The sequence below is a fragment of the Pristiophorus japonicus genome, chromosome 16 (genome assembly GCF_044704955.1).
Source record: "Pristiophorus japonicus isolate sPriJap1 chromosome 16, sPriJap1.hap1, whole genome shotgun sequence".
Classification (NCBI taxonomy): domain Eukaryota; kingdom Metazoa; phylum Chordata; class Chondrichthyes; family Pristiophoridae; genus Pristiophorus; species Pristiophorus japonicus.
In genome coordinates, this window is record NC_091992.1 from 54,821,270 (window position 1) to 54,843,589 (window position 22,320).

Below are 22,320 nucleotides of genomic sequence, written 5' to 3' on the forward strand. Positions count from 1 at the left end.
TGGCTATCAAGGGAAATCAGGGATAGTATTAAAGCCAAGGAAGTGGCATACAAATTGGCCAGAAATAGCAGCGAACCCGGGGACTGGGAGAGATTTAGAACTCAGCAGAGGAGGACAAAGGGTTTGATTAGGGCAGGGAAAATGGAGTACGAGAAGAAGCTTGCAGGGAACATTAAGACGGATTGCAAAAGTTTCTATAGATATGTAAAGAGAAAAAGGTTAGTAAAGACAAACGTAGCTCCCCTGCAGTCAGAATCAGGGGAAGTCATAACGGGGAACAAAGAAATGGCAGACCAATTGAACAAGTACTTTGGTTCGGTATTCACTAAGGAGGACACAAACAACCTTCCGGATCGGGGAACAAAGAAATGGCAGACCAATTGAACAAGTACTTTGGTTCGGTATTCACTAAGGAGGACACAAACAACCTTCCGGATATAAAAGGGGTCGGAGGGTCTAGTAAGGAGGGGGAACTGAGGGAAATCCTTATTAGTCGGGAAATTGTGTTGGGGAAATTGATGGGATTGAAGGCCGATAAATCCCCAGGGTCTGATGGACTGCATCCCAGAGTACTTAAGGAGGTGACCTTGGAAATAGTGGATGCATTGACAGTCATTTTCCAACATTCCATTGACTCTGGATCAGTTCCTATGGAGTGGAGGGTAGCCAATGTAACCCCACTTTTTAAAAAAAGGAGAGAGAGAGAGATAACAGGGAATTATAGACCGGTCAGCCTGACATCGGTAGTGGGTAAAATGATGGAATCAATTATTAAGGATGTCATAGCAGTGCATTTGGAAAGAGGTGACATGATAGGTCCAAGTCAGCATGGATTTGTGAAAGGGAGATCATGCTTGACAAATCTTCTGGAATTTTTTGAGGATGTTTCCAGTAGAGTGGACAAGGGAGAACCAGTTGATGTGGTATATTTGGACTTTCAGAAGGCTTTCGACAAGGTCCCACACAAGAGATTAATGTGCAAAGTTAAAGCACATGGGATTGGAGGTAGTGTGCTGACATGGATTGAGAACTGGTTGTCAGACAGGAAGCAAAGAGTAGGAGTAAATGGGGACTTTTCAGAATGGCAGGCAGTGACTAGTGGGGTACCGCAAGGTTCTGTGCTGGGGCCCCAGCTGTTTACACTGTACATTAATGATTTAGACGAGGGGATTAAATGTAGTATCTCCAAATTTGCGGATGATACTAAGTTGGGTGGCAGTGTGAGCTGCGAGGAGGATGCTATGAGGCTGCAGAGCGACTTGGATAGGTTAGGTGAGTGGGCAAATGCATGGCAGATGAAGTATAATGTGGATAAATGTGAGGTTATCCACTTTGGTGGTAAAAACAGAGAAACAGACTATTATCTGAATGGTGACAGATTAGGAAAAGGGGAGGTGCAAAGAGACCTGGGTGTCATGGTACATCAGTCATTGAAGGTTGGCATGGAGCTACAGCAGGCGGTTAAGAAAGCAAATGGCATGTTGGCCTTCATAGCAAGGGGATTTGAGTACAGGGGCAGGGAGGTGTTGCTACAGTTGTACAGGGCCTTGGTGAGGCCACACCTGGAGTATTGTGTACAGTTTTGGTCGCCTAACCTGAGGAAGGACATTCTTGCTATTGAGGGAGTGCAGCGAAGGTTCACCAGACTGATTCCCGGGATGGCGGGACTGACCTATCAAGAAAGACTGGATCAACTGGGCTTGTATTCACTGGAGTTCAGAAGAATGAGAGGGGACCTCATAGAAACGTTTAAAATTCTGACGGGGTTAGACAGGTTAGATGCAGGAAGAATGTTCCCAATGTTGGGGAAGTCCAGAACCAGGGGACACAGTCTAAGGATAAGGGGTAAGCCATTTAGGACCGAGATGAGGAGGAATTTCTTCACCCAGAGAGTGGTGAACCTGTGGAATTCTCTACCACAGAAAGTTGTTGAGGCCAATTCACTAAATATATTCAAAAAGGAGTTAGATGAAGTCCTTACTACTAGGGGGATCAAGGGGTATGGTGAGAAAGCAGGAATGGGGTACTGAAGTTGCATGTTCAGCCATGAACTCATTGAATGGCGGTGCAGGCTCGAAGGGCCAAATGGCCTATTCCTGCACCTATTTTCTATGTTTCTATGTTTCTATACATCATACAGTGCATTATTCTGTAGAATGTGATTGATGCAGAAACTACAATATTTAAGAATAAGTTAGATAGGTTGAAGGAATAAAGAAACAGTGTGCATCTATATAGTGCTTTTCACAACCTCGGGACATCCGAAAGCGCTTTAAAGCCAATTAAGTACTTTGGAAGCGTAGTCACTGTTGCAATGTAGAAAAGGATATGGAAACTAAGCAGGCACATGGGTTAGACTACACCAACACAGACTGGGTGGACTGAAAAGCCTGCTTCCATGTTGTAATTTCTATGCCATTCTAATGTAATATACACCCCTCCCCTCCTCCTCCCATAGACAGACCTACATCCATCATCCAAATGCTCGCTAGGGTTTGGAAGGTAAAGTTTGTCATTGCACTGCTGAGTATTTTACACTGTTTAAGTGGGTGGAGTATGAGAGACTAAATATCCTGATGTCCAGGTCCTCCCCTTAACTTACTATCCTCATGTCCAGGATCTCTCCCCACCCCAGTAATCTCACTATCCTGGTGCCCCAGACATACCCCTTGCCTTGGTAATCTCACTATTTGACACTCTAGTGCAGTGCTGAGGGAGTGCTGCACTGTTGGAGGTGCCGTCTTTCAGATGCGACATTAAACCTCTCAGGTGGATGTAAAAGATCCCACGGCACTATTTTGAAGAAGAGCAGGGGAGTTATCCCCGGTGTCCTGGCCATTATTTATCCCTCAATCAACATAACAAAAAAACAGATTATCTGGTCATTATCACATTGCTGTTTATGGGAGCTTGCTGTGTGCAAATTAGCTGCCGCGTTTCCCACATTACAACAGTGACTACGCTCCAAAAGTACTTCAGTGGCTGTAAAGCGCTTGAGGTTTTCAGTGGTCGTGAAAGGCGCTATATAAATCCAAGTCTTTCTTTATCTTGGTACCTTGGTAATCTCACTGCACCCATGACATACTACCCCTAACCTTGGTAATCTCACTACACCCAGGACATACCACCCCTTACCTTGGTAATCTCACTCATCATCATAGGCAGTCCCTCGAATCGAGGATGACTTGCTGCCACGTCAAAAAGTTCACAGGTGTTTCAATGATGGACCTCAAATTCCAGGTCCCGAACTAAATCTTGAAGGGTGGAAGATGCCGGTGCTTGGATTTTTTTAACGCGTGGTGACTGTTGCACATCAACCACCACAAGGGCTTGACAGAGCTTGGTCTTGGTCCAGTAGCAAGCATTAGCCAAGACGACTGGAGACCTGCTCTGCTGCACGGACCTAGTGCGTACACATATCACAGTGTGGGCTGGCCAGTGCTGACCCTGGGCCCGCGCCTCTTCTGGGCCCTGAACTCGGGCCTCTCCTGGGCCCCGATCACGTCCCTCTACAATCTCTCGCCGCTCCTGCTGTACCTGCCCACACGCCAATCACCGACCTGAACCTTGGTGACGTCCCTTTTCGCTGCCGTTGCTCTCCTGCTCCACCACGCGCTGCTCCCTGGAGTGGTATGCCACCACGTTGCTCCTTCCGCTCCCCGGCCTCACTACCCTGGTACGCAGGGCATACCCTTTGCCTTGGTAATCTCACTACCCTGGCGCCCAGGACATACCACCCCTTACGTTGGTAATCTCACTACCCTGGTGCGCAGGGCATACCCTTTGCCTTGGTAATCTCACTACCCTGGCGCCCAGGACATACCACCCCTTACATTGGTAATCTCACTACCCTGGTGCCCAGGATCTACCCTTTGCCTTGGTAATCTCACTACCCTGTCGCCCAGAACATACCACCCCTTACCTTGGTAATCTCACTACCCTGGTGCCCAGGACATACCACCCCTTACCTTGCAAGCGGCTCTGGAAGTTGCCGAGGGTGAAGGTGTGCGGATCCAGCACCTTATACCTGCAGGTGAGGTAGAAGAAGATCCAGCCGAGCAAGGCGGTGGAGACCGTGGCGCAGGGCAGGATGGGGATCAGCGACCTGACGAACCGCACCAGGCTGGGCGGCGAGCTGCGCTGCGTGTTGGGAGTCGGCCCGTCCCTCCTGGCCGCCATGTGCACGGGAGTGGCGGATGGAAGCATTTGCTCGGCCCGGGGGCGGCGGGGCTCGGGGCTCTGCTGGCTGCGGTGTGGACGGGGATCCGGATCCGGATCCGGCTCGGCCCGGGGGTGAGGGCGGGGATCCGGGCCCTGATGGGCCCGGGGGCGAGGGCGGGGATCCAGGCCTAGTCCCTCGGGCTTCAATGCAAGCAGGGAGCGCGGCTTGTCACTCCCTCCGGCGAGGCTGGCGCGATGGGCCGCGGGTTTGCCGCCGGCAGAGCTCAGGTTCAAACTTTCCTCAAGCTTGACGGCCCCAAAGTGACGCACCGTCCGCAGAGCGCCTGCGCGCCCGACCATGCACAGCCCGTCGCCATGGCAACCAGCAACCAGCCTCCCCCACCCACTGCCCCTTTTTAAATATTGTTCCTATTCCCACTGCGTCAAGTCATTGCACTTATTTAGTCTCTTTTTATAGCAAAACAGTTTTATCACTTTCTAATGTATATTTTTGCTCTTTTTTTTAACCGTGCTGCTGTACCACCCTGAGGCCTTTGGCCCATCTTCTTCTCAGGCAGTTCCCCCCCTCTGGAGTCGAGGATGACTTGCTTCCATACTAATATAAGTTCTCAGGTGACTGATGAGACCAATGCCGGATCTACAACTGTTTTAAGTAGAACATTTAAATCAACTGCCCCCTTTTGGCACTAGAACCCACAATGTTCCAAATAATACTTTTAACGGGAATCAAATTAAAATTTGGTTGCCAGGGGTGCTGATGCACTCCGGTGCCCATCTCTTGCAGAAGGCCGCGAGCCTACCGGTGGCCACCACGTGCTCCATCTCCAGGGACACCCTGGCACGAATGTAGCTGCGGAAGAGAGGCAGGCAGTCGGGCTAAACGACCCCCTCGACTGCCCGCTGCCTGGACTTGTTAATGGCCACCTTGGCCAGGCCATGTGGGATCTACAACTATTTTAAGTCGAACTTTGAATATTAAAGGGGCACTAGAACCGACAAATTAACAAATAATACTTTTTAAACTGTAACGTTCAAATTAAAATTTGGTTGCCAGGGGTGATGATGCACTCCAGTCTCTCTGGTGCCCACCTCTTGCGTAAGGCCGCGAGCGTACCGGTGGACACCCCGTGCTCCATCTCGAGGGACACCCTGGTGTGAACGTAGCCGCGGAAGAGAAGTAGGCAGTCGGACTGAACGACCGCCGGCTGCCTGGACCTGTTAATGGCCACTTTGGCCAGGCCATGAGGGATCTAGTCTCTGTCACAGGTGGTTGACGGGATGGGTGGGTGGGGGGCTTGGTTTGTCGTACGCTCCTACAATACTAAAAATATTTCAATTCCTTGTAATGCAACAGAATATATATACATACATGCATATTTTTATATATTTGCGAGTTGGGATGTTTTGGATAAAGATGATGCATGATGAAGGAACAAAGGATACGTTTTATAGCCTCATCCTAAGTCAGGCATAATTTGGTTTAATCAATAGGATACTGAAATCATCAATCAGGATCACTTAAACCATAAGTGCCTCCCTTTTATATTGGCAGAAGCAATAAGTGCCACATTTATGACAAAACTAATATAAAAGTCAGTCATTAAATCATTTAAATTTATGGCATAGAAGGGGACCCATCGTGTCTGTACCAGCCAAAAAAGAGCTATCCATCCTAATCCCACTTTCCAGCTCTTGGTCCGTATGCAGCCTTATAGGGTATGGCACTTCAAGTGCATACCCAAATACTTTTTAAATGGGATGATGGTTTCTCCCTCTACCACCCTTTCAGGCAGTGCGTTCTAGACCCCCACCACACTCGGGTGAAAAAGGTTCTCCCAACAGTCAGCTTTAATTCATATCCCACAGCTCCTCATTAACTTTATACCACAGATAAGGTAAGTAATTTACATTATAAAGGTTGGTAACATTTTAATTTTAAATGAGAACAAAGTAGATCTGTAGATTTTTGAATGGCATTGCTCCTTTTTTAAATTCAAAATTGCTGTCTGCCTATTTTGAATTGTGACATCATTGTTCCGTAAAATGTTCAATGGGAGATGACATCATGCATTGTATAAATGGTATTTATTCACTCTTCTGCAAGATATTGGTTGTGCCCATTGAATAAGAAGTCATATTCATATTGTATATAATATTATGAATCTAGTTAGAAAGAAAGATCTTGTGTTTATATATCTCATCGCATTTTTGAAGAAACATCCCTAAGAACCTCACACACAACTAATTTCCCTTCTGTGACTGATGGGGAACCCACGGAATGGCGTTTCTAAAAGGCACAGATAACAGTGTTGTGGTTTAGTTTTATAAGTTTCGTTTTGTTTTATTTTGTACACTTTATGTTTAAGTTATTTTATTGGTTGTGCCCCTTAAAAAAGGGGGACCCACATAAATTATTTTTTTTCTCTGTTTTAAAAGCCATACAACGAATTGCATTCACTATATTGTCTTCTTAGGCAGTCCCTCGAATTGAGGATGATTTGCTTCCACGCCAAAAAGGGATAAGTTCAATGAGTTCACAGGTGTTTCAATGAAGGACCTGATATTCCAGGTGCCGAACTACATGTTGAAGGTGGAAGATGCCTGTACGTGGATATTTTTAACGTGTGGTGGCCGTTGCACACTAGCCACCGCACGGGCTTGACAGAGCTAGGTCTTGGTCCAGTGGCAAGGGTTAACCAAGTCGACTGGAGACCAGCTCTGTTGCACAGACCTACTGCGCGCACCTATCACAGTGTGGGCTGGTCTGTGCTGCCCCCTGGGTCCTCGCCTCTTCTGGGGTCTTTTTTAACCCCGCTGCAGCTTGCCAATTTTCTCCTCTCTCCAGAGACACAGTCTCCTTTGCTGGGCTGAGGTTTCTCAGGGTACCAGCTGTTTGGCTGCACCTCACTCAAGAGGCTAATCTTCATGTATAAGCCTTGACGGCGAGTGTTGGCTATTCAACCGTGACGGGGTGGGGGGTCAGGTCCAATCCTGTCCTCGCAGCTCTCCACACATGCAGGCTTGCAGGGAAGGCCCATTAGATAGCAATCGGAAGCGGCAGCCCAAATTATATTGTATAGCAAACATAAATGCCAATTTGCACATGGTAGTGATATTGTTCAAGGAATAAACATTACCCAGGACAGTGGGAGAACTTCATGCTCTTCTTCAAGTAGTGCCATATGAATTTCAATATCCAGCTGACTCACTGTAGCAGGAAGGATGTTGATTTCACATGTCATGCAAAGGAGGGAATTTTGGACAGTGCAGTAATCCCTCAGTACTGCACTGATGTCAGTCTAGAATTTGTTCTCAAATCCTGGAGATCAAGTTGAACCCACAATCTTCTGGCTCCAAGATGAGAGTGCTACATGATGCATAGTGACATTGTCGGAGGTATAATGTCAAGAAAGAACTTGCATTTATATAGATTCGACAAACGTGTAGGAAAGACAGAGTGGTTTGAATGGGGAATTTAACTTTCATATAGATTGGGATAAGCAGACTAGCACCTGTCAGAAAGCTAGTGAATTTCTTGAGTGTGTCTGGGATAGCTTTCTACAACAATATGTCCTAGAGGGGGCATGCTATATTAGATTTAGAAATGAGTAATGAGCCAGATTTAGTTAACAGCCTGAAACATTTATCCAATAGCGATCATAACATGATCGAGTTCAAACTAGCATTTGAAAGGTAGAAACGGGAATCACCTACTAGGATTCTAGATTTGGGTAATGCCAACTTCAATGGGATGAGACAGAGACTGTCCACAGTAAACTGGGCTAATCTATTAATGGATAAAACAACAGACGATCAGTGGGAGGAGTTTATACCCCTGAGAGGCAAGAGCTCTACTTGCCAAAATAAACCCGTGGATGACCAAAGAGGTAAGGGCCAGCCTAAAACTAAAAGAAAAAGCATATAAAATGCAAAAATTAGCACAGATCCTGATGATTGGGAAAGATACAAAGAACAACAGGTATATAGATCATTAAAACATCATGAACTGGTACAGAAAATAATCAAAAAAGCAAATGGAATGCTGGTCATTTTATCTCGAGGACTAGAATACAAGGAGGCAGAAGTTATGCTGCAGCTGTACAAAACCCTGGTTAGATCACACATGGAGTACTGTGAGCAGTTCTGGGCACCACACCTAAGGAAGGATATATTGGCCTTGGAGGGAGTGCAGCGTCTGTTTACCAGAATGATACCCGGACTTCAAGGGTTAAGTTACAAGGAGAGATAACACAATATATGTATTCCCTACAATTTAGAAAGTTAAGAGGTGATCTGATCGAAGTTTTCAAGCTATTAAGGAGGACAGATAGATAGATAGAAAGGGTCACAAAACAAAAAGGGAGTATGAAAAGAAGCTTGCAAGGGATATCAAAATTAACACAAAGCATTTTTACAATTCTATTAGGAAAAAGAGGGTAGTCAGCAGCAATGTCGCCGAGAGCATCAATATAAGATAGTCAGCAACAAATCAAATAGGAAGTTTAAAAGGAATTTCTTTACCCAGAGCGTGGTGAGAATATGGAACTCTCTACCACAGGGAGTATTTGAGGCAAATAGTATCGATGCATCTAAGGGGAGGCTGGATAAGCATATGAGGGAGAAGGGAATAGAGGGTTATGCTGACTAACTTTATTGCATTTTTTGAGGAGGTAACAAGGAGGTCGATGAGGGTAGTGCACTTGATGTTGTGTATATGGATTTTAGCAAGGCTTTTGATAAGGTCCCACATGGCAGACTGGTCACTAAAGTAAAAGCCCATGGGATCCAGGGCAAAGTGACAAGTTGGTTCCAAAATTGGCTCGGAGGCAGGAAGCAAAGGGTAATGGTTGATGGGTGCTTCCAGTGGGGTTCCGCAGGGCTCCGTACTAGGTCCCTTACTTTTTGTGGTTATATATATCAATGATTTAGTCTTGAATGTAGGGGGTATGATTAAAAAGTTTGCAGATGATACAAAAATTGTTTGTGTGGTTGATGATGAAGAAGAAAGCTGTAGACTGCAGGAAGATATCAATCAACTGGTCAGGTGGGCAGAACAGTGGCAAATGGAATTCAATCCGGAGAAGTGTGAGGTAATGCATTTGGGGAAGGCTAACAAGGCAAGGGAATACACATTAAATGGTAGGGCACTGAAGTGTAGAGGAACAAAGGGACCTTGAAGTTGCATGTTCAGCCATGAACTCATTGAATGGCGGTGCAGGCTCGAAGGGCCGAATGGCCTACTCCTGCACCTATTTTCTATGTTCTAAAACAAGTGCAGGCAGTGGAAGGAACGTGTGGCAAACCAGATTCTCCACCCACCCTTTCCTCCAACAACTGTCTGTCCCACCTGCGACAGAGATTGTAATTCCCGAATTGGACTGTTCAGTCACCTGACAACTCACTTTTGGACGGGAAGCAAGTCTTCCTCGATTTCGAGGGACTGCCCATGATGATGATGGTCCCTTAAAAACTGAAAGCGGTGATATTGTCAATGATAATAAGGAAGTGGTGGACATGTTGAATAATTACTTTGCATTAGTATTTACAGCAGAGGAAGAGGATATCATGCCAGAAGTCCCAAGGAAATTAATACTGAATTGGGGACTCAATAAAATTAACGTAAGTAAAATAACAGAAATGAAGAAAATAACGGCACTAAAGAGTGACAAATCCCCAGGACCAGATTGTTTCCATCCCAGGGTTTTACAGGAAGTAGGTGAGCACATTGCAGATGCCTCAACTATAATCTTCCAAAGTTCTCTCTATTCAGGAACCATTCCTTTAGATTGTAAAATTGTACATGTCACTCTGCTATTTAAGAATGGCGAGAGAGGGAAACTAGGGAATTATAGACCAGTTCGCCTAACGTCTGTTGTTGGGAAATTGCTAGAGTCTATAATTAAGGATAGTGTGACTGAACACCTTGAAAATGTTCAGTTGATCAGAGAGAGCCAGCACGGATTTGTGAAAGGTAGGTCATGCCTGACAAACCTGATTTAATTTTTTGAGGAGGTGACTAAAGTAGTGGACTGGGGAATGTTTATGGATGGTATTTATATAGACTTCCGGAAGGCATTTGATAAAGTCCCACATAAAACTAAGGTAGAAGCCCACGGAATTGAGGGCAAGTTATTGACCAGGTTAGGAAATGGGTTGAGCGGCAGGAGATAGGCAGTAGGGATAATGGGTAGGTACTCACATTGGCACGATGTGACCAGTGGTGTCCCGCAGAGATTAGTGTTGTGGCCTCAACTATTCACAGTATTTATCAACAACTTAGATGATGGCATTGAAAGTCATATCTCCAAATTTGCCGATGACACAAAGATAGGTGGCATTGTAGGCAGTGTAGGTGAAAACATAAAATTATAAAGTGATTAACGACAGTTGAATGCTCAAAACTGTGGCAAATGGATGCCTGGTGAACAGTTCTGGGCACCGCAGTTCAGGAAGGATATATTGGCCTTGGAGGGAGTGCAGCGTTCGTTTACCAGAATGATATCTGGACTTCAAGGGTTAAGCTACAAGGAGAGATTACACAATATAGGGTTGTATTCCCTATAATTTAGAAAGGTAAGAGGTGATCTGAACGAAGTTTTCAAGCTATTAAGGAGGACAGATAGATAGATAGAAACTATTTCCGCTGGTTAGAGATTCTAGGACAGGAGGCATAGTCTAAAAATTAGAGCCAGACCTTTCAGGAGCGAAATTAGGAAACACTTATACATACAAAGGGTGGTAGAAGTTTGGAACTCCCTTCCACAAACGACAATTGATGCTCGATCAGTTGTTAATCTTAAATCGGAGATTGATAGCTTTTTGTTAATTAAATGTATTAAAGGATATGGGTCAAAGGCAGGTATATGGAGTTAGGTTGTAGATCAGCCATGATCTCATTGAATGGCGGAATAGGCTTGAGAGGTTCATTGGCCTACTGTTGTTCCTATATCTTATAATGTCTCTCAGAAACATCCCAAAGTAGTCCACATACAATTAATTATTTTGAAGTATACTTGCTATGTTGGCAAAGAAGTGTAGCTTTTGTCATGGCTGTGATTGTAGATACAGGCACTATTACAGGTACAGAAGCAGTTAGTTTAATTTTCCTGTCTTAGAATTATAAAATCATGCTGCACAGAAGGAGGCCATTTGGCTCATCGTATCTGTAACTGCCCTTTCCCCATACCCTGATTGTTGTTTCCTTTTCAGTATATATACAATCTCTTTTGAAAGTTACTATAAGTTACTATTGAATCTGCTCCTTTCAGACAGTGCATTCCAGATCATAGCAACTTGCTGCGTAAAACAAATTCTCCTCATCTCCTCCCTAGTTCGTTTGCCAATTGTCTTAAAACTGTGTCCTCTGGTTACTGACCCACCTCCTGCCAGTGGACAGTTTCTCCCTACCTGCTCTATCAAAACCCCTCATAATTTTGAACATCTGTGTTAAAACTCCTCTTAACGTTTTCTGCGCTAAGGTGAACAATCTCAGTTGCTCTAGTCTCTCCACATAACTGAAGCTCCTGATCTTTGGTACCATTCTAGTAAATTCTTTACTTTGTTTATTGGTGACAGTGGATTTCAAAAGATAACGTTGATGATTTAGTGCATAATTTTCTGTAGCATGCTCATAGAGGAAACAGCAGCTTTTAATTTAAAGTAGAGGATCGGATGCCCATATGAAGAGGAATAGTTGGAGGAAAACTATATATGATGGCTGTCACCTCATTAACTGAACATTGCTTAGTATAATATTTATAATTCTTGTGTAAAGCAAAAGCCATGATATTTATTTGGTTGTCTGCCTTTAAGATTGTAGTAACATTTTCTGAACAGTTGTGTTTTACTTATTTTTAGTTAAATTTATGATTTTATTTCATCAGGAAGGAAAAAAGAATGTGACTCATTGACAGAGCTAACTACCCTTTTTGTTTTTAAAGCCATAGTCTTCAACTATGAGCAAGAAAACCTACAAAATAAAACACAGGACAATGATGAAATGTTTTATCAGTTTCCTGTACATTATTTACCAGTTTGTTTGACCTTTGTGATTCATGTTCTAAACTGGCAGTCTGTGGTTATTAGCTTTTCCCTGGTTAAGATGATGTATCATTCAGTTGCTTAGAAGGCTGTGATAGTTAACACTTTTAACTTTAAAGAAAAATGGTAACGAAAGCAGGGGATATGGAAGTTACTCAATGTGATATGGATTGACTTTGAAAATTGTCATGTATGTAACCACAAAATGTAACACCACTGTATTACTGTATACACTCAACCTAGATGCACACCTTGACCACAAGGGGTGAACTTGTGGGAGGCACTCCTTGCCTGATCACACAGGTATAAAAAGGGAAGTCCCACACAGGGTCATCATCTTTGGAGTCCAGTGAATAAAGAGTTAAGGTCACAGAGTGACCTTGTCCCCAGAATGTGCCTCGTGTGGTTTCATACTGTAGAATAAGGGCATTACATTGGCGACGAGAAACGGGAATTCACGACCCACGAGAATTGCTACCTGTAGCACAGAGGAACCGTACTGTGTTGGGGAAAACTGGGACGATTTTGTCGAGAGGCTTCAGCAAAGCTTCGTTACGAAAGAATGGCTGGGGGATGCAGTGGCCGACAAGCGAAGGGCTCATCTTTTGACCAGCTGCGGACCAAAGGCTTACGCGCTCATGAAGGACTTACGAGCACCCGAAAAGCCGACGGACAAAACCTTTGACGAACTTAGCAAATTGATCCGGGAGCACCTCAAACCGGCGAGTAGCATACATATGGCCCGACACAGATTCTACACCCACCGACGTCGTGAAGGACAGAGCATACCGGACTTTGTAGTGAACCTCCGGCGTTTGCCCAGCCTCTGTAAGTTCACAGACGCCTGCAGGGGGGAGATGCTAAGGGACTTCTTTATTGAGGGCATCGGTCATGCGGGAATTTTCCGCAAATTAATTGAGATCAAGGATTTGACCTTGGAAGCGGCGGAGTTGATAGCTCAAACTTTCATGCCGGGGGAGGAAGGGACGGAAATAATATACGCGCGCAATTCTGCCTCTAACGCGGTGATGGATAAGGGAGTCAACATCATCAATGCGACTCAGAGCCCCGCAGGCAGGCAGAGACAGTCCAACACTCCCCAGAATAGATCCCAGAGTAGGACTTCATCAGAGATAATGGCAGGCTGAACGAACATCCACGTCATCACAGTGGACAATGCGGTCCGGGATGGGGCCATTGACACCCACTAATAGGGTACTTAAGAGCAGTCAAAGGGACAGTCAGCGCGGAATGCCTGGCCATAGGCCCTTTGTTCCCAACAATGGAAAATTTAACTCATGCTGGAGATGTGGGGGAAAACACTCAGCTAGATCTTGCAGATTTCAACAGTTTGTCTGCAGGAAGTGCAATCTCAGTGGCCACTTAGCTCGAATGTGCAGGAAGTCTGCAAACAGACTAATATATGAGGCGGATGGACCAGATGAGGGTTCTTTGAGGCAGGATGACTTTTGGGGCAAATCGATGGATGCCGAGGTTCAGCGGGTCCATGTGGCGAATATTCACAGTTCATACACCAAAACGCCACCAATGATGATGAGGGTTTTATTAAACAGTATCCCAGTATGCATGGAGCTGGACACCTATTGCGTCTGCTGCTGGCCTATAGATCCCGACTGCACTTGCTCACGGGCTTCCGCCCACAGAGCTACTAATGAAACAGACACTCACAACTCAGTTGTCCCTCATTCACCCAGTCCTGACTGACATAGTTGAGGGCAAGCGCAAGTCACAAAACGAGTACCATGACCGTAATTCGAGGGGGAGATGTATAGAAATAAATGATCCTGTATTCGTCCTCAATCACGCCATGGGGCCCAAATGGCTTGAGGGCACTGTAATTGACAAAGAGGGGAATAGGGTCATCGTGGTAAAACTCGACAATGGTCAGATATGCCATAAGCATCTGCACCAAGTAAATAAAAGGTTCAGCATCGACACGGTGGAATCTGAAGAAGACCATGAGATGGAGCTTTAAGCTTTAAACATACCCCCTGAGATTCCATGATATATACCTTAGCAGTTCAGAGACAAAATGTGGCATATTTTTCATGGCCATAGAGTTGGCGTTACTGAAGCAAGATTTTGATCTGACAAAAGATCATCAACTTGAACCTTTAACCCTATGTTTCTCCCTCCACGGATGCTGACTACCCTGTTTCCAACATTTTCTGTTTATTTTCAAATATCCAGCATCTGCAGGATTTTGTTTTTTGTTTTACTGAAGCAACACTGGCGGCTGTCTTGGTAACTTTTTTTTTACTCTGAATTGCAGAGATAAGTGCACACAAAGTTAAATGCAAAATTGTATTACTTGCCACAGCTTGCTATTTATCGCCTCACCATCAGCTATCTCTGCCCCCACCTCACCCTCACCAAAATCCTTATCTACTCCTTTTTTCAAATTACTCAATTTTGTCAATATCTTCCCTCTGTAAACTGCAAATTGTCCAAAGCTCTGCTGCCCGCACAAAGCCCCTCCCTCTTAGTTGTGACACCCATTCCTTATGACCTGCACTAGCTCTGTGTCTTCCAACGCATTGGATTTTAAATCTTTGTCCTAATCTTCAAATTCCTACACAGTACCACTCAGCTTTGCAACCATATAAAGTCTTAACCGACTCCCGTTCACAGTCTGGCCTTCTGTGCATTCTCCCTACACTTCAACGTGATGGAAAAGACTCAGCCCTAACAAATCATCTTTACCTTTCTATTTTTCTATTTGCTTTTAAAAGCCTTCTTAAAACTCATTTCTTAATTCTAACCATCCCAAAAACACTGCATCCAATCCTTTTCTTCCAAATTTAGTATTTCTACATTAGAGGTGTTCCAATTCTGGCTTCTTATGCATCTCTGGTTTTATCGCTCCAGCATTGGCAGCTGTGCTTGGGCCCAAGCTCTGGACTTCCCTCCCTAAACCTCTCTCTTCTCCTTTAAGCCGCTCCTTAAAACCTACATTTCACCTATCCTAATATCTCCTTGTGTGGCTTGGTGTCAAATTTTATTTGATAGTGTTCCCATGAAGCACCTTGGGACATTTTACTGCGACAAAGGTGCCATATAAATGGAGGTTTTTAAAAATTCTCATACAAAACATAAAATCAACTTGCAAAAGTACAGAAATAATATGACAGCAAAAACACTGTGTGGGTGCCCATTTATCATACGCAGCCTCCATAAGAGTTGTCCCCATGGCCATTTGGTCCCAGCCAATCCAATCCTCCAAAGGTGCCAGTGTTTGCAATGGGTCACGTGGCCCTCAGCCCGCGCGCGGGAGCCGCTCCAGAACTGGGTCAGCCCGGGCTCTACCACTTCACTGGGAGGTGGGGTACGTGCGACTAAACCCCATTGCTACCCGCTTATTGCCGCGACCGAGCACACCTCACTGGTGTCCTGTAGTGTGAATAATTTTCTTTCTCTGCGCGTGGAACGTTTCCCATTGGTGGGGGTTCTGAGAAATTTGGTGGATTGCATTCGGCAGCTTAATTACCCCCCCCTTTTTACGTGTCGAGCGTCAAGTTGGTCGTGGCCGGTGCCGCCATTAGCGCGGAGGCAGTCGGCGGGGGGACTGAGGTGGAGAGAGAAGAGGCAGCATGTCCGGTAAGGGCCGGGCAGGGGAATCGCGTGAAATTTAACCGGGTCTGAGGCGGGGATAGTGAGGCCCAGGCCCCGGATAGCTGACAACCGCCCTCTCCCTCACCCATATACATACTCGCGCTCCGAGGGCCCCGGCTTCCAGCCTCCTTTTCCCCCCTCCTCCCTCCCTGAAAGCACCCCCGCCAATAGTTACCGCGACACCCGCTCTGGACCGAGGCCTCGGGAAGGCAGCCTACACACACAAGGAGGAGGTCAGGCCTGGCCTGGCCTGGCTCGGCTTCCCCCCCGCTCCATCGGCAGCAAGGAGGTGAGGAGGCGGGCCGCTCGGCCTCCGCCGGTGAGAGACGGGGGACACACACTCGGGCGAGTGTGACGCAGTTCCAAATGTACCGGGCAGCTGGCCGCCATTTTGAGGAGTAGCCTTGAGGCGAGTGGGCCTCTCTGACCCCACCCCCCCCAAAATCAATCCTCCATATCGTGACCGAGGGCCGGGCCGGGCTCCTATCCCCACTCGCCCCCTGTACTGAAGTGGCCCCGAGCCCCACTCGCCCCCTGTATTGAAGGCTGCTTTCAGCAATCCCACCGACACAACTCTATCCGAGCTGCCTGTGTGTGCCTACATACACTTTTCGATATTCAGTGACTTGTGCGGATAATATAAATATGTATTAGGCGCGCACAGGCTGCTCGAATACAGAGGTCTGCTGGTGGGATTGCTGAGTGCCTTGTGCGGGCAAAAATAACACATGGTCATCAAAGCCTTTTGAGTTTTCATAAATAAAAATTGTAATTCGACATCGAAATGGGGAAATATGAAAGGGATGGGCCTGTGGTTGACTTGAGTTTTGTAGGTTGGGGTGGTACTTTCTGGATCAAATTTGACACCGAACCGTGCAAGAAAAATGTTTGCATTTATATGGCGCCTTTCATGGCCACTGAATGTCTCAAAGTGCGTTATAGCCAAAGAAGTACTTTTTGGAGTGTAGTAACTGTTGTAATGTGGGAAAAGTCTTAAACTACAGTACTGCCAGAGGTACTATCTATTCTTGAATTTCTGGGTTATGTGTTTTACTTCCTGGATTAGAGCTGAAACAAGTGTAAATCCATAGAAGCTTCTGTAGGTTTGTATTGATGTACCTAGATTTAGAATTGATGGGACCCTACTGAAAATTTGGGGGTGTGGTGGTATGCATTAACATTGCAAAGACTTGACTGATAGGTACATAGGTGGCAAATGGAGTGTAGAAGTATGTGGAGTACAGGTAATACATTTTGAAGGTTTAAAAAATAGGGAACTGTACCTTACAATAAGATTTTTAGTAGAGTTGGGGGCAGAGGGAACTTGGTCTATAGATACAGGCCATTAAAGGTGGCAGTGAAAGTAGATAAGGCTGTAAAATGGTATGGTTCCTTGGTTTTCTATGTATAGAATGTAAAAGCAAGGAGGTAATATTGAACTTATACAAGAGCTAGGCTGTAGTTGAAGTGTGTAGAGTTTTGAGCATAATATGGGATGGACAAAAACAATGGAACAGCTGCAGGATAGATTTTAAAATGTTACAAGGATGAGGAGTTAGTTGCTAAGAAGTTTGAGATTTTGGGTCTGTCATGAGATAAATAGGTTACATGACCTTTGATTATGAATGTTTAGAAGAGAAGTCATTTAGGGATTCGTACGATGGTAATGAAAATGCACACATTTAAGATGATTTAAAAAATTAAGGATTTAAAAGTTGGCTAGAATGTGAAATTACTGAAGCAGACAAGTGCTTAGAAATTCTTTCAAAATGTCATTGGATAGATAGTTGCTTGAAAAAGAATATTAAAAGTTAGAGAGCAAGATGAGTGGGGTTAGTCCAGGTGGCCTAGAGAAAAACACTGATGCAGGCTGGATGAGCCAAATAGCCTGCTTCTGTGCTGTAGTAATACCTGTGATAACAACTACACTGACTACTGCTGATTGCTGTTTTGCGAGCTTAATGCCAGTGAGATTGTGAAGATTTTTTAGAAAGTTTTAAAAGTTGACCATTAGCACTTTTTTATGCTAGAGTTTTTGAATTTTGAGACCAATGTGTATTAGGTGGCTGATATTACACTACATACTAAATTTGGCACCTACTCTAGCAACAAAATTATGGATTTGATTACTGGCAGGATAACTCTGAGCTGGCTCATGGGTGCCTGTTTCCAGAATCCAAGCTATAAATGTTCATTTACATATTGCACAAGAGTATTTACCTAATGGATCAAATGCTTTTGAAGCAGTTGAACTTTAAATGTTTTATTGTTGACCATTTTAAGGCTGCTTCCACATGTAGCTTGTGTAATGTATGTTGGGTGAGTCTGCGGACATTTAAATAGGGCAAGGTTTAAAGTTTACTGTTCTTAAAGGTGTGGATTTATTATTTCCTGCAGTGAGAGCTGAAGGAATGTGTCTCCTTATGAAGTTTTTCATTCAGCATAATTACTTTTTAGTTGAAACTGCTATTTTTGTGCAGTGTTAAGTCAGTTGCTTAAAAAAATAGATCAGTGCATTTGTACCCTGGATAACTTGCTGTCATTTGATAGAATGGCTTGTAATGCTGACCGTAATTCACTCGTGTTGAATTGGGTACAATTGGAAGATCCAGGCTGATATCCAAGCAGCACAGCCTAAAAGCCATTTTAACCTCCATATTTCTGCATTTTCTTGTGAGCTTCACTGCGTGGGTTCTCCTAATTTAAACTGGGTTGATGCTGGCCTTTTCCTTTTAAAAAGGAACTGGTACAGTTCTAAAATCCATTGTAGCCAAATCTGATAGAAGTGAACAAGGTTAACCGATTGCAGAAGCAATCACTGATTTTCAACTTTTTTTTTAAATAAACAGATTATGGAAATTACAGCCAGCCTGGAGCTCAAGCACACAGGTATGCATGCATGTCAGTAGTTAAAGGACCAAGTTTCTGCACAAAGAAAAGTGCTAGAAATACACAATAACTTTGTCAGCATTTGTAAAAAGACAAGTTAATATTTCAGACATGGTTCCTTTGTTAGAATTATCCGACGAAGGTTCTAAACCTGGAATGTTAATCTGACTTTTTCTCTTTACATACATACCCTTACTGGCCTGCTATGTGTTTATAAGACTTGGTGTATTTTAATTTAAACTACATTTTGTAGTAGCTGACTACAATTGCACCAGTCAATCAACGCCCATTCAGTGGGGTTCTTGCCTTTTATAAATCTGATGCTCTAATGCTTACACTGTTGCCTGTCATAAATAGGTAGGTAATAGTTGTTGTACATTTTTTTGATTGGAGTAAGTGGATTCTGCAATTTCCTGAGCAGCAGGTGTATTGCACAACTCTTCAACTTGGATGTGTGTTCTTTATCATATGATGTAGGCACAATTAAGCTTGAGCAAGGAGACCGTGAAATTAAGAGTACCAAAATAGGATGTTGGGCCAATGGCCCAGATTGTTGGACCCTGCAACATTTAAGATGAAACCTTTTAGTAATTAAAGATGACATGCAGAAGCCACTGTCCTTTTTGAAGACTGCTGGGTGTAAACTGCAGCTGTTCAGAGAAGGGCATAAATCATGGGGCTAAATGAATTGGGTCTTCAGTCAGTAATACATTGATAGCGATTGTAACCTTTTGATGCATTCTGAAATGCAGCAGGTGTAGTGGGCTGTGTAGGAGTTTCAAGGATGGGGAGAGAAAATTTGGTAGTACAACTATTGCATTCTTTGAGCATGGAGTCACAGCTTGGCTTGCTTTTTTAAAAAATTGTTGTCATTGACTTGGAGCATAATACCAATGAGGATTTGTTGTAGCTACCACTTAAAAAAAAAACCCAAAGGCAACACTGTTTGAAGGCCAGTTGCTGACCATGATGTGTTTTGAACCATGTAGAGCTGTGTTTCAGCACACTGCTTGGTCTTGTGCTACAACATTCACTGACATACCTGCTATCTTGTCATTGCTTAATTTTGGCGAATATGTAATTTACAGCACAAATTGTTTTAATGGAAGTCTATAAAATAGGATCACGTCTGTTTTGGTATTTATACATGTTTCCCTTTCTTGCAGCTATGGAGCCTACAATGCACAGTTGGGCCAGAGTTATGGACATGCTGCACAGGTGTGTTAAACTAAGTGACTTGGGTTTGAGAGCTACATGAAGACCATGGCCAGTGACCATATTCTAACACCCTTGTAATGAAGGCCAGTGAACCTATTCTAGTTTTGTATTTATACCTTTCATTTAAGTATTGACTTGTGAAAGGAGCTAGTTTACTGCCCACCATCTGACTACTAAATGGACCTGGAATGTTAATGTGCTTAAAATCTAATGGGCATCTTGAAGTGCTGGTTCTAAAAAAAAAAATGATCTGTAATCTTTTCGAAAGTTAAACTTGAGTCCCAATCAGCCACAAAGTGCTGTAGTGCAATCTCTTCCCTACAAATACTTCAAATGCTGTTATGACATGCAATGAACCCTGGGAGCCAAGCCTGGGGTGGGGGGGGGGGGGGGAGAAACCACCAACTGAATTAGCTTGCAATTGTGACTCTAAGTAATCTTTCTTGGGTTAAGCTAGAACTGTTCCAATTAATTAATGCCAAGCCCAGTGCTTCTGGTGCTGTGCTCTTCATTGAACCTGTTTCTTTTGAGCTACAGGATTTGTTTTCCTATTTGCTATTTGTTGGTAAATGGGTCTCTATTTTGCAGTTCCAGCTACCTGTGAGTAATTTTTCTGATGCATTCTTACCAAGGGAGTACAGCCCTTCTAATGTACTTTTTTTCCTCTTCACCATCTGCTCTAAAAAGCAGTATGCGGTTTGCCCCTGCTTGGCACCAGGACTACACTGGAGTGCATTATTGATGTAATATTGCTATAGTTCACTATATTGATGCTCTCAATGTACAATCATAAGTGTGCCTGTTATAACTGTATTTATATGTATGACTTTGATTTTGTAATTATAACAGGTTTTATTCTGAAACAACCGAAGTGCTGGTCACAATTGTTGGGTGTTTGATATAACTTTTTAAAGAGGGATCAAATTGTCATTAGTAGCATAAATGACTTCAATGCTTTACCTTTGACTTTGTTTAATACTTTAGCATAGTGTAAAGTATCGAACATGTTTAGTAAATTCTAGGCATTTCAATGGTTTGTTAGCATTTTTTCAATTTGTTAGTTTATCTGTCCACTAAAAATCTTGTGTAGGCACTTGATATGGCAGCCGTGTTGCATTTTTGTAACACTCTTTTGTCAGCTTTCCCATGACACCCTCCTCTGAGTGCTGAAACCAACACTCCTTTGTTACCTCCAGACCTGATTATTCCAATGCTGTCTTAGCCAGCCTCTCACCTCCTATCCTCTAAACTTCAGCTCGCCCAAAACTACCCATATTCCCACTTGCATCAAGCTCCATTTCACCCATCGTCCTGTGCTTGCTGCCCTGCATTGGCTCCTGGTCCAGCAATATCTTGAATTTAAAATTCTCATCCTGTGTTTCAATCTCTCAGTAGTCTTGCCGCTCCCTACCTCTGTAGCCTCTGCTGTTCCTACAAGCCTCCGATCCCTGCACTCCTCCAGTTCTGGCCTCTTGCACATCCCTACTTGCTGGCATCTTTCTCGCTCTTTCTTCGCCCCCCCCCCCCCCCCCCTATTGGCAGCCGTGCCTTCAGCTGCCTCAGCCCTAAGCTCTAGAATTCCCCCTCAACTCCTCTACCTCTTTCCTCAACCTGGCTCTTTACCTGTCCTAATATCTACCTGTGTGGCTCAGTATCAAATATTGTAAATGCTCCTGTGAAACACTAGGCTGTTTTGCTATTTTAAAAGTGCAGTATAAATGCAAGTTGATTATTGTTGTGGTGCTGTAGCACTACAGCTTTATATCTCCCTACTCTTCTTCATGTAGGAAATACAGGGTACATAGAAGCTAATAAACTGAAACGGCTCAATTTGGGCCAACCTGTCGTGTTGGGGTTTACCCCACTACTTGAGCAAAGGTTCATGTTGGGGTTTATTTCACTACATGAGCAAATAATTCTAATCACATTTACCCAAATGTTCCTATATCCTTTCAACCCTATTTTCTTCATGCACTTATCTAATCTAGTTTTGAACATTGACATTTTCTGCCTCAACCACTAACTCTGGAAATGACTTCGATACTCTTAGAACTGTAAGGATTCATCTTGTAGCTATGGCCCCTCAACTACTGGAAACTGTCTGGCTCTAGATAGAAACATTACTTTTGATATGTAGCCACAGTTGTAAAGTAGGGAAACACAGCAGCCAATTGAGCACAAAACAGCAATAAGGTATATAACCAGATAATCTATTTTAGTTACATTTTTGAAGGATTAATATATCCGGACACATGGGGAACTCCCTGCTCCTCAAATAGCAGTGTGGAATTTTTAAATTGTCCTTGAGCAGGCAGAGCCTCAATTTAACATCGCATCCAGGAGACTGCATTTATTACT

The 22,320-nt window shown here is 44.1% G+C and overlaps 2 protein-coding genes and 1 long non-coding RNA gene across 4 annotated transcripts in view; 2 read left to right on the top strand and 1 right to left on the bottom strand.

Annotated features, from left to right (window-relative positions):
* rhbdd2 (rhomboid domain containing 2) overlaps positions 1-4,531 on the bottom strand; it is a 56,601-nt gene extending 52,070 nt beyond the window's left edge. The window contains exon 1 of one of the 2 annotated variants that reach the window (XM_070857345.1): positions 3,969-4,527. In XM_070857345.1, coding sequence (XP_070713446.1) covers positions 3,969-4,521 — 553 coding nt within the window. In that variant the 5' untranslated portion in view covers positions 4,522-4,527. Of the gene's footprint in view, positions 1-3,968 lie in introns of both variants that reach the window. The other variant, XM_070857346.1, reaches the window with a different exon arrangement.
* A 69-nt stretch (positions 4,532-4,600) lies between these two features.
* Positions 4,601-12,902, top strand: LOC139227047 (uncharacterized). The gene is made up of 3 exons (XR_011587364.1): positions 4,601-4,794; positions 9,722-9,801; positions 12,066-12,902. It is a non-coding gene; the product is annotated as an uncharacterized lncRNA (long non-coding RNA).
* Positions 12,903-15,770: 2,868 nt separating this feature from the next.
* LOC139226514 (RNA-binding protein FUS-like) overlaps positions 15,771-22,320 on the top strand; it is a 31,003-nt gene continuing 24,453 nt past the window's right edge. Inside the window, exons 1-3 of the mRNA XM_070857347.1 lie at positions 15,771-15,840; positions 18,705-18,744; positions 19,911-19,962. Of these exons, the coding sequence (XP_070713448.1) occupies positions 15,834-15,840; positions 18,705-18,744; positions 19,911-19,962 (99 nt within the window). The 5' untranslated portion in view covers positions 15,771-15,833. The remainder of the gene's footprint in view (positions 15,841-18,704; positions 18,745-19,910; positions 19,963-22,320) is intronic.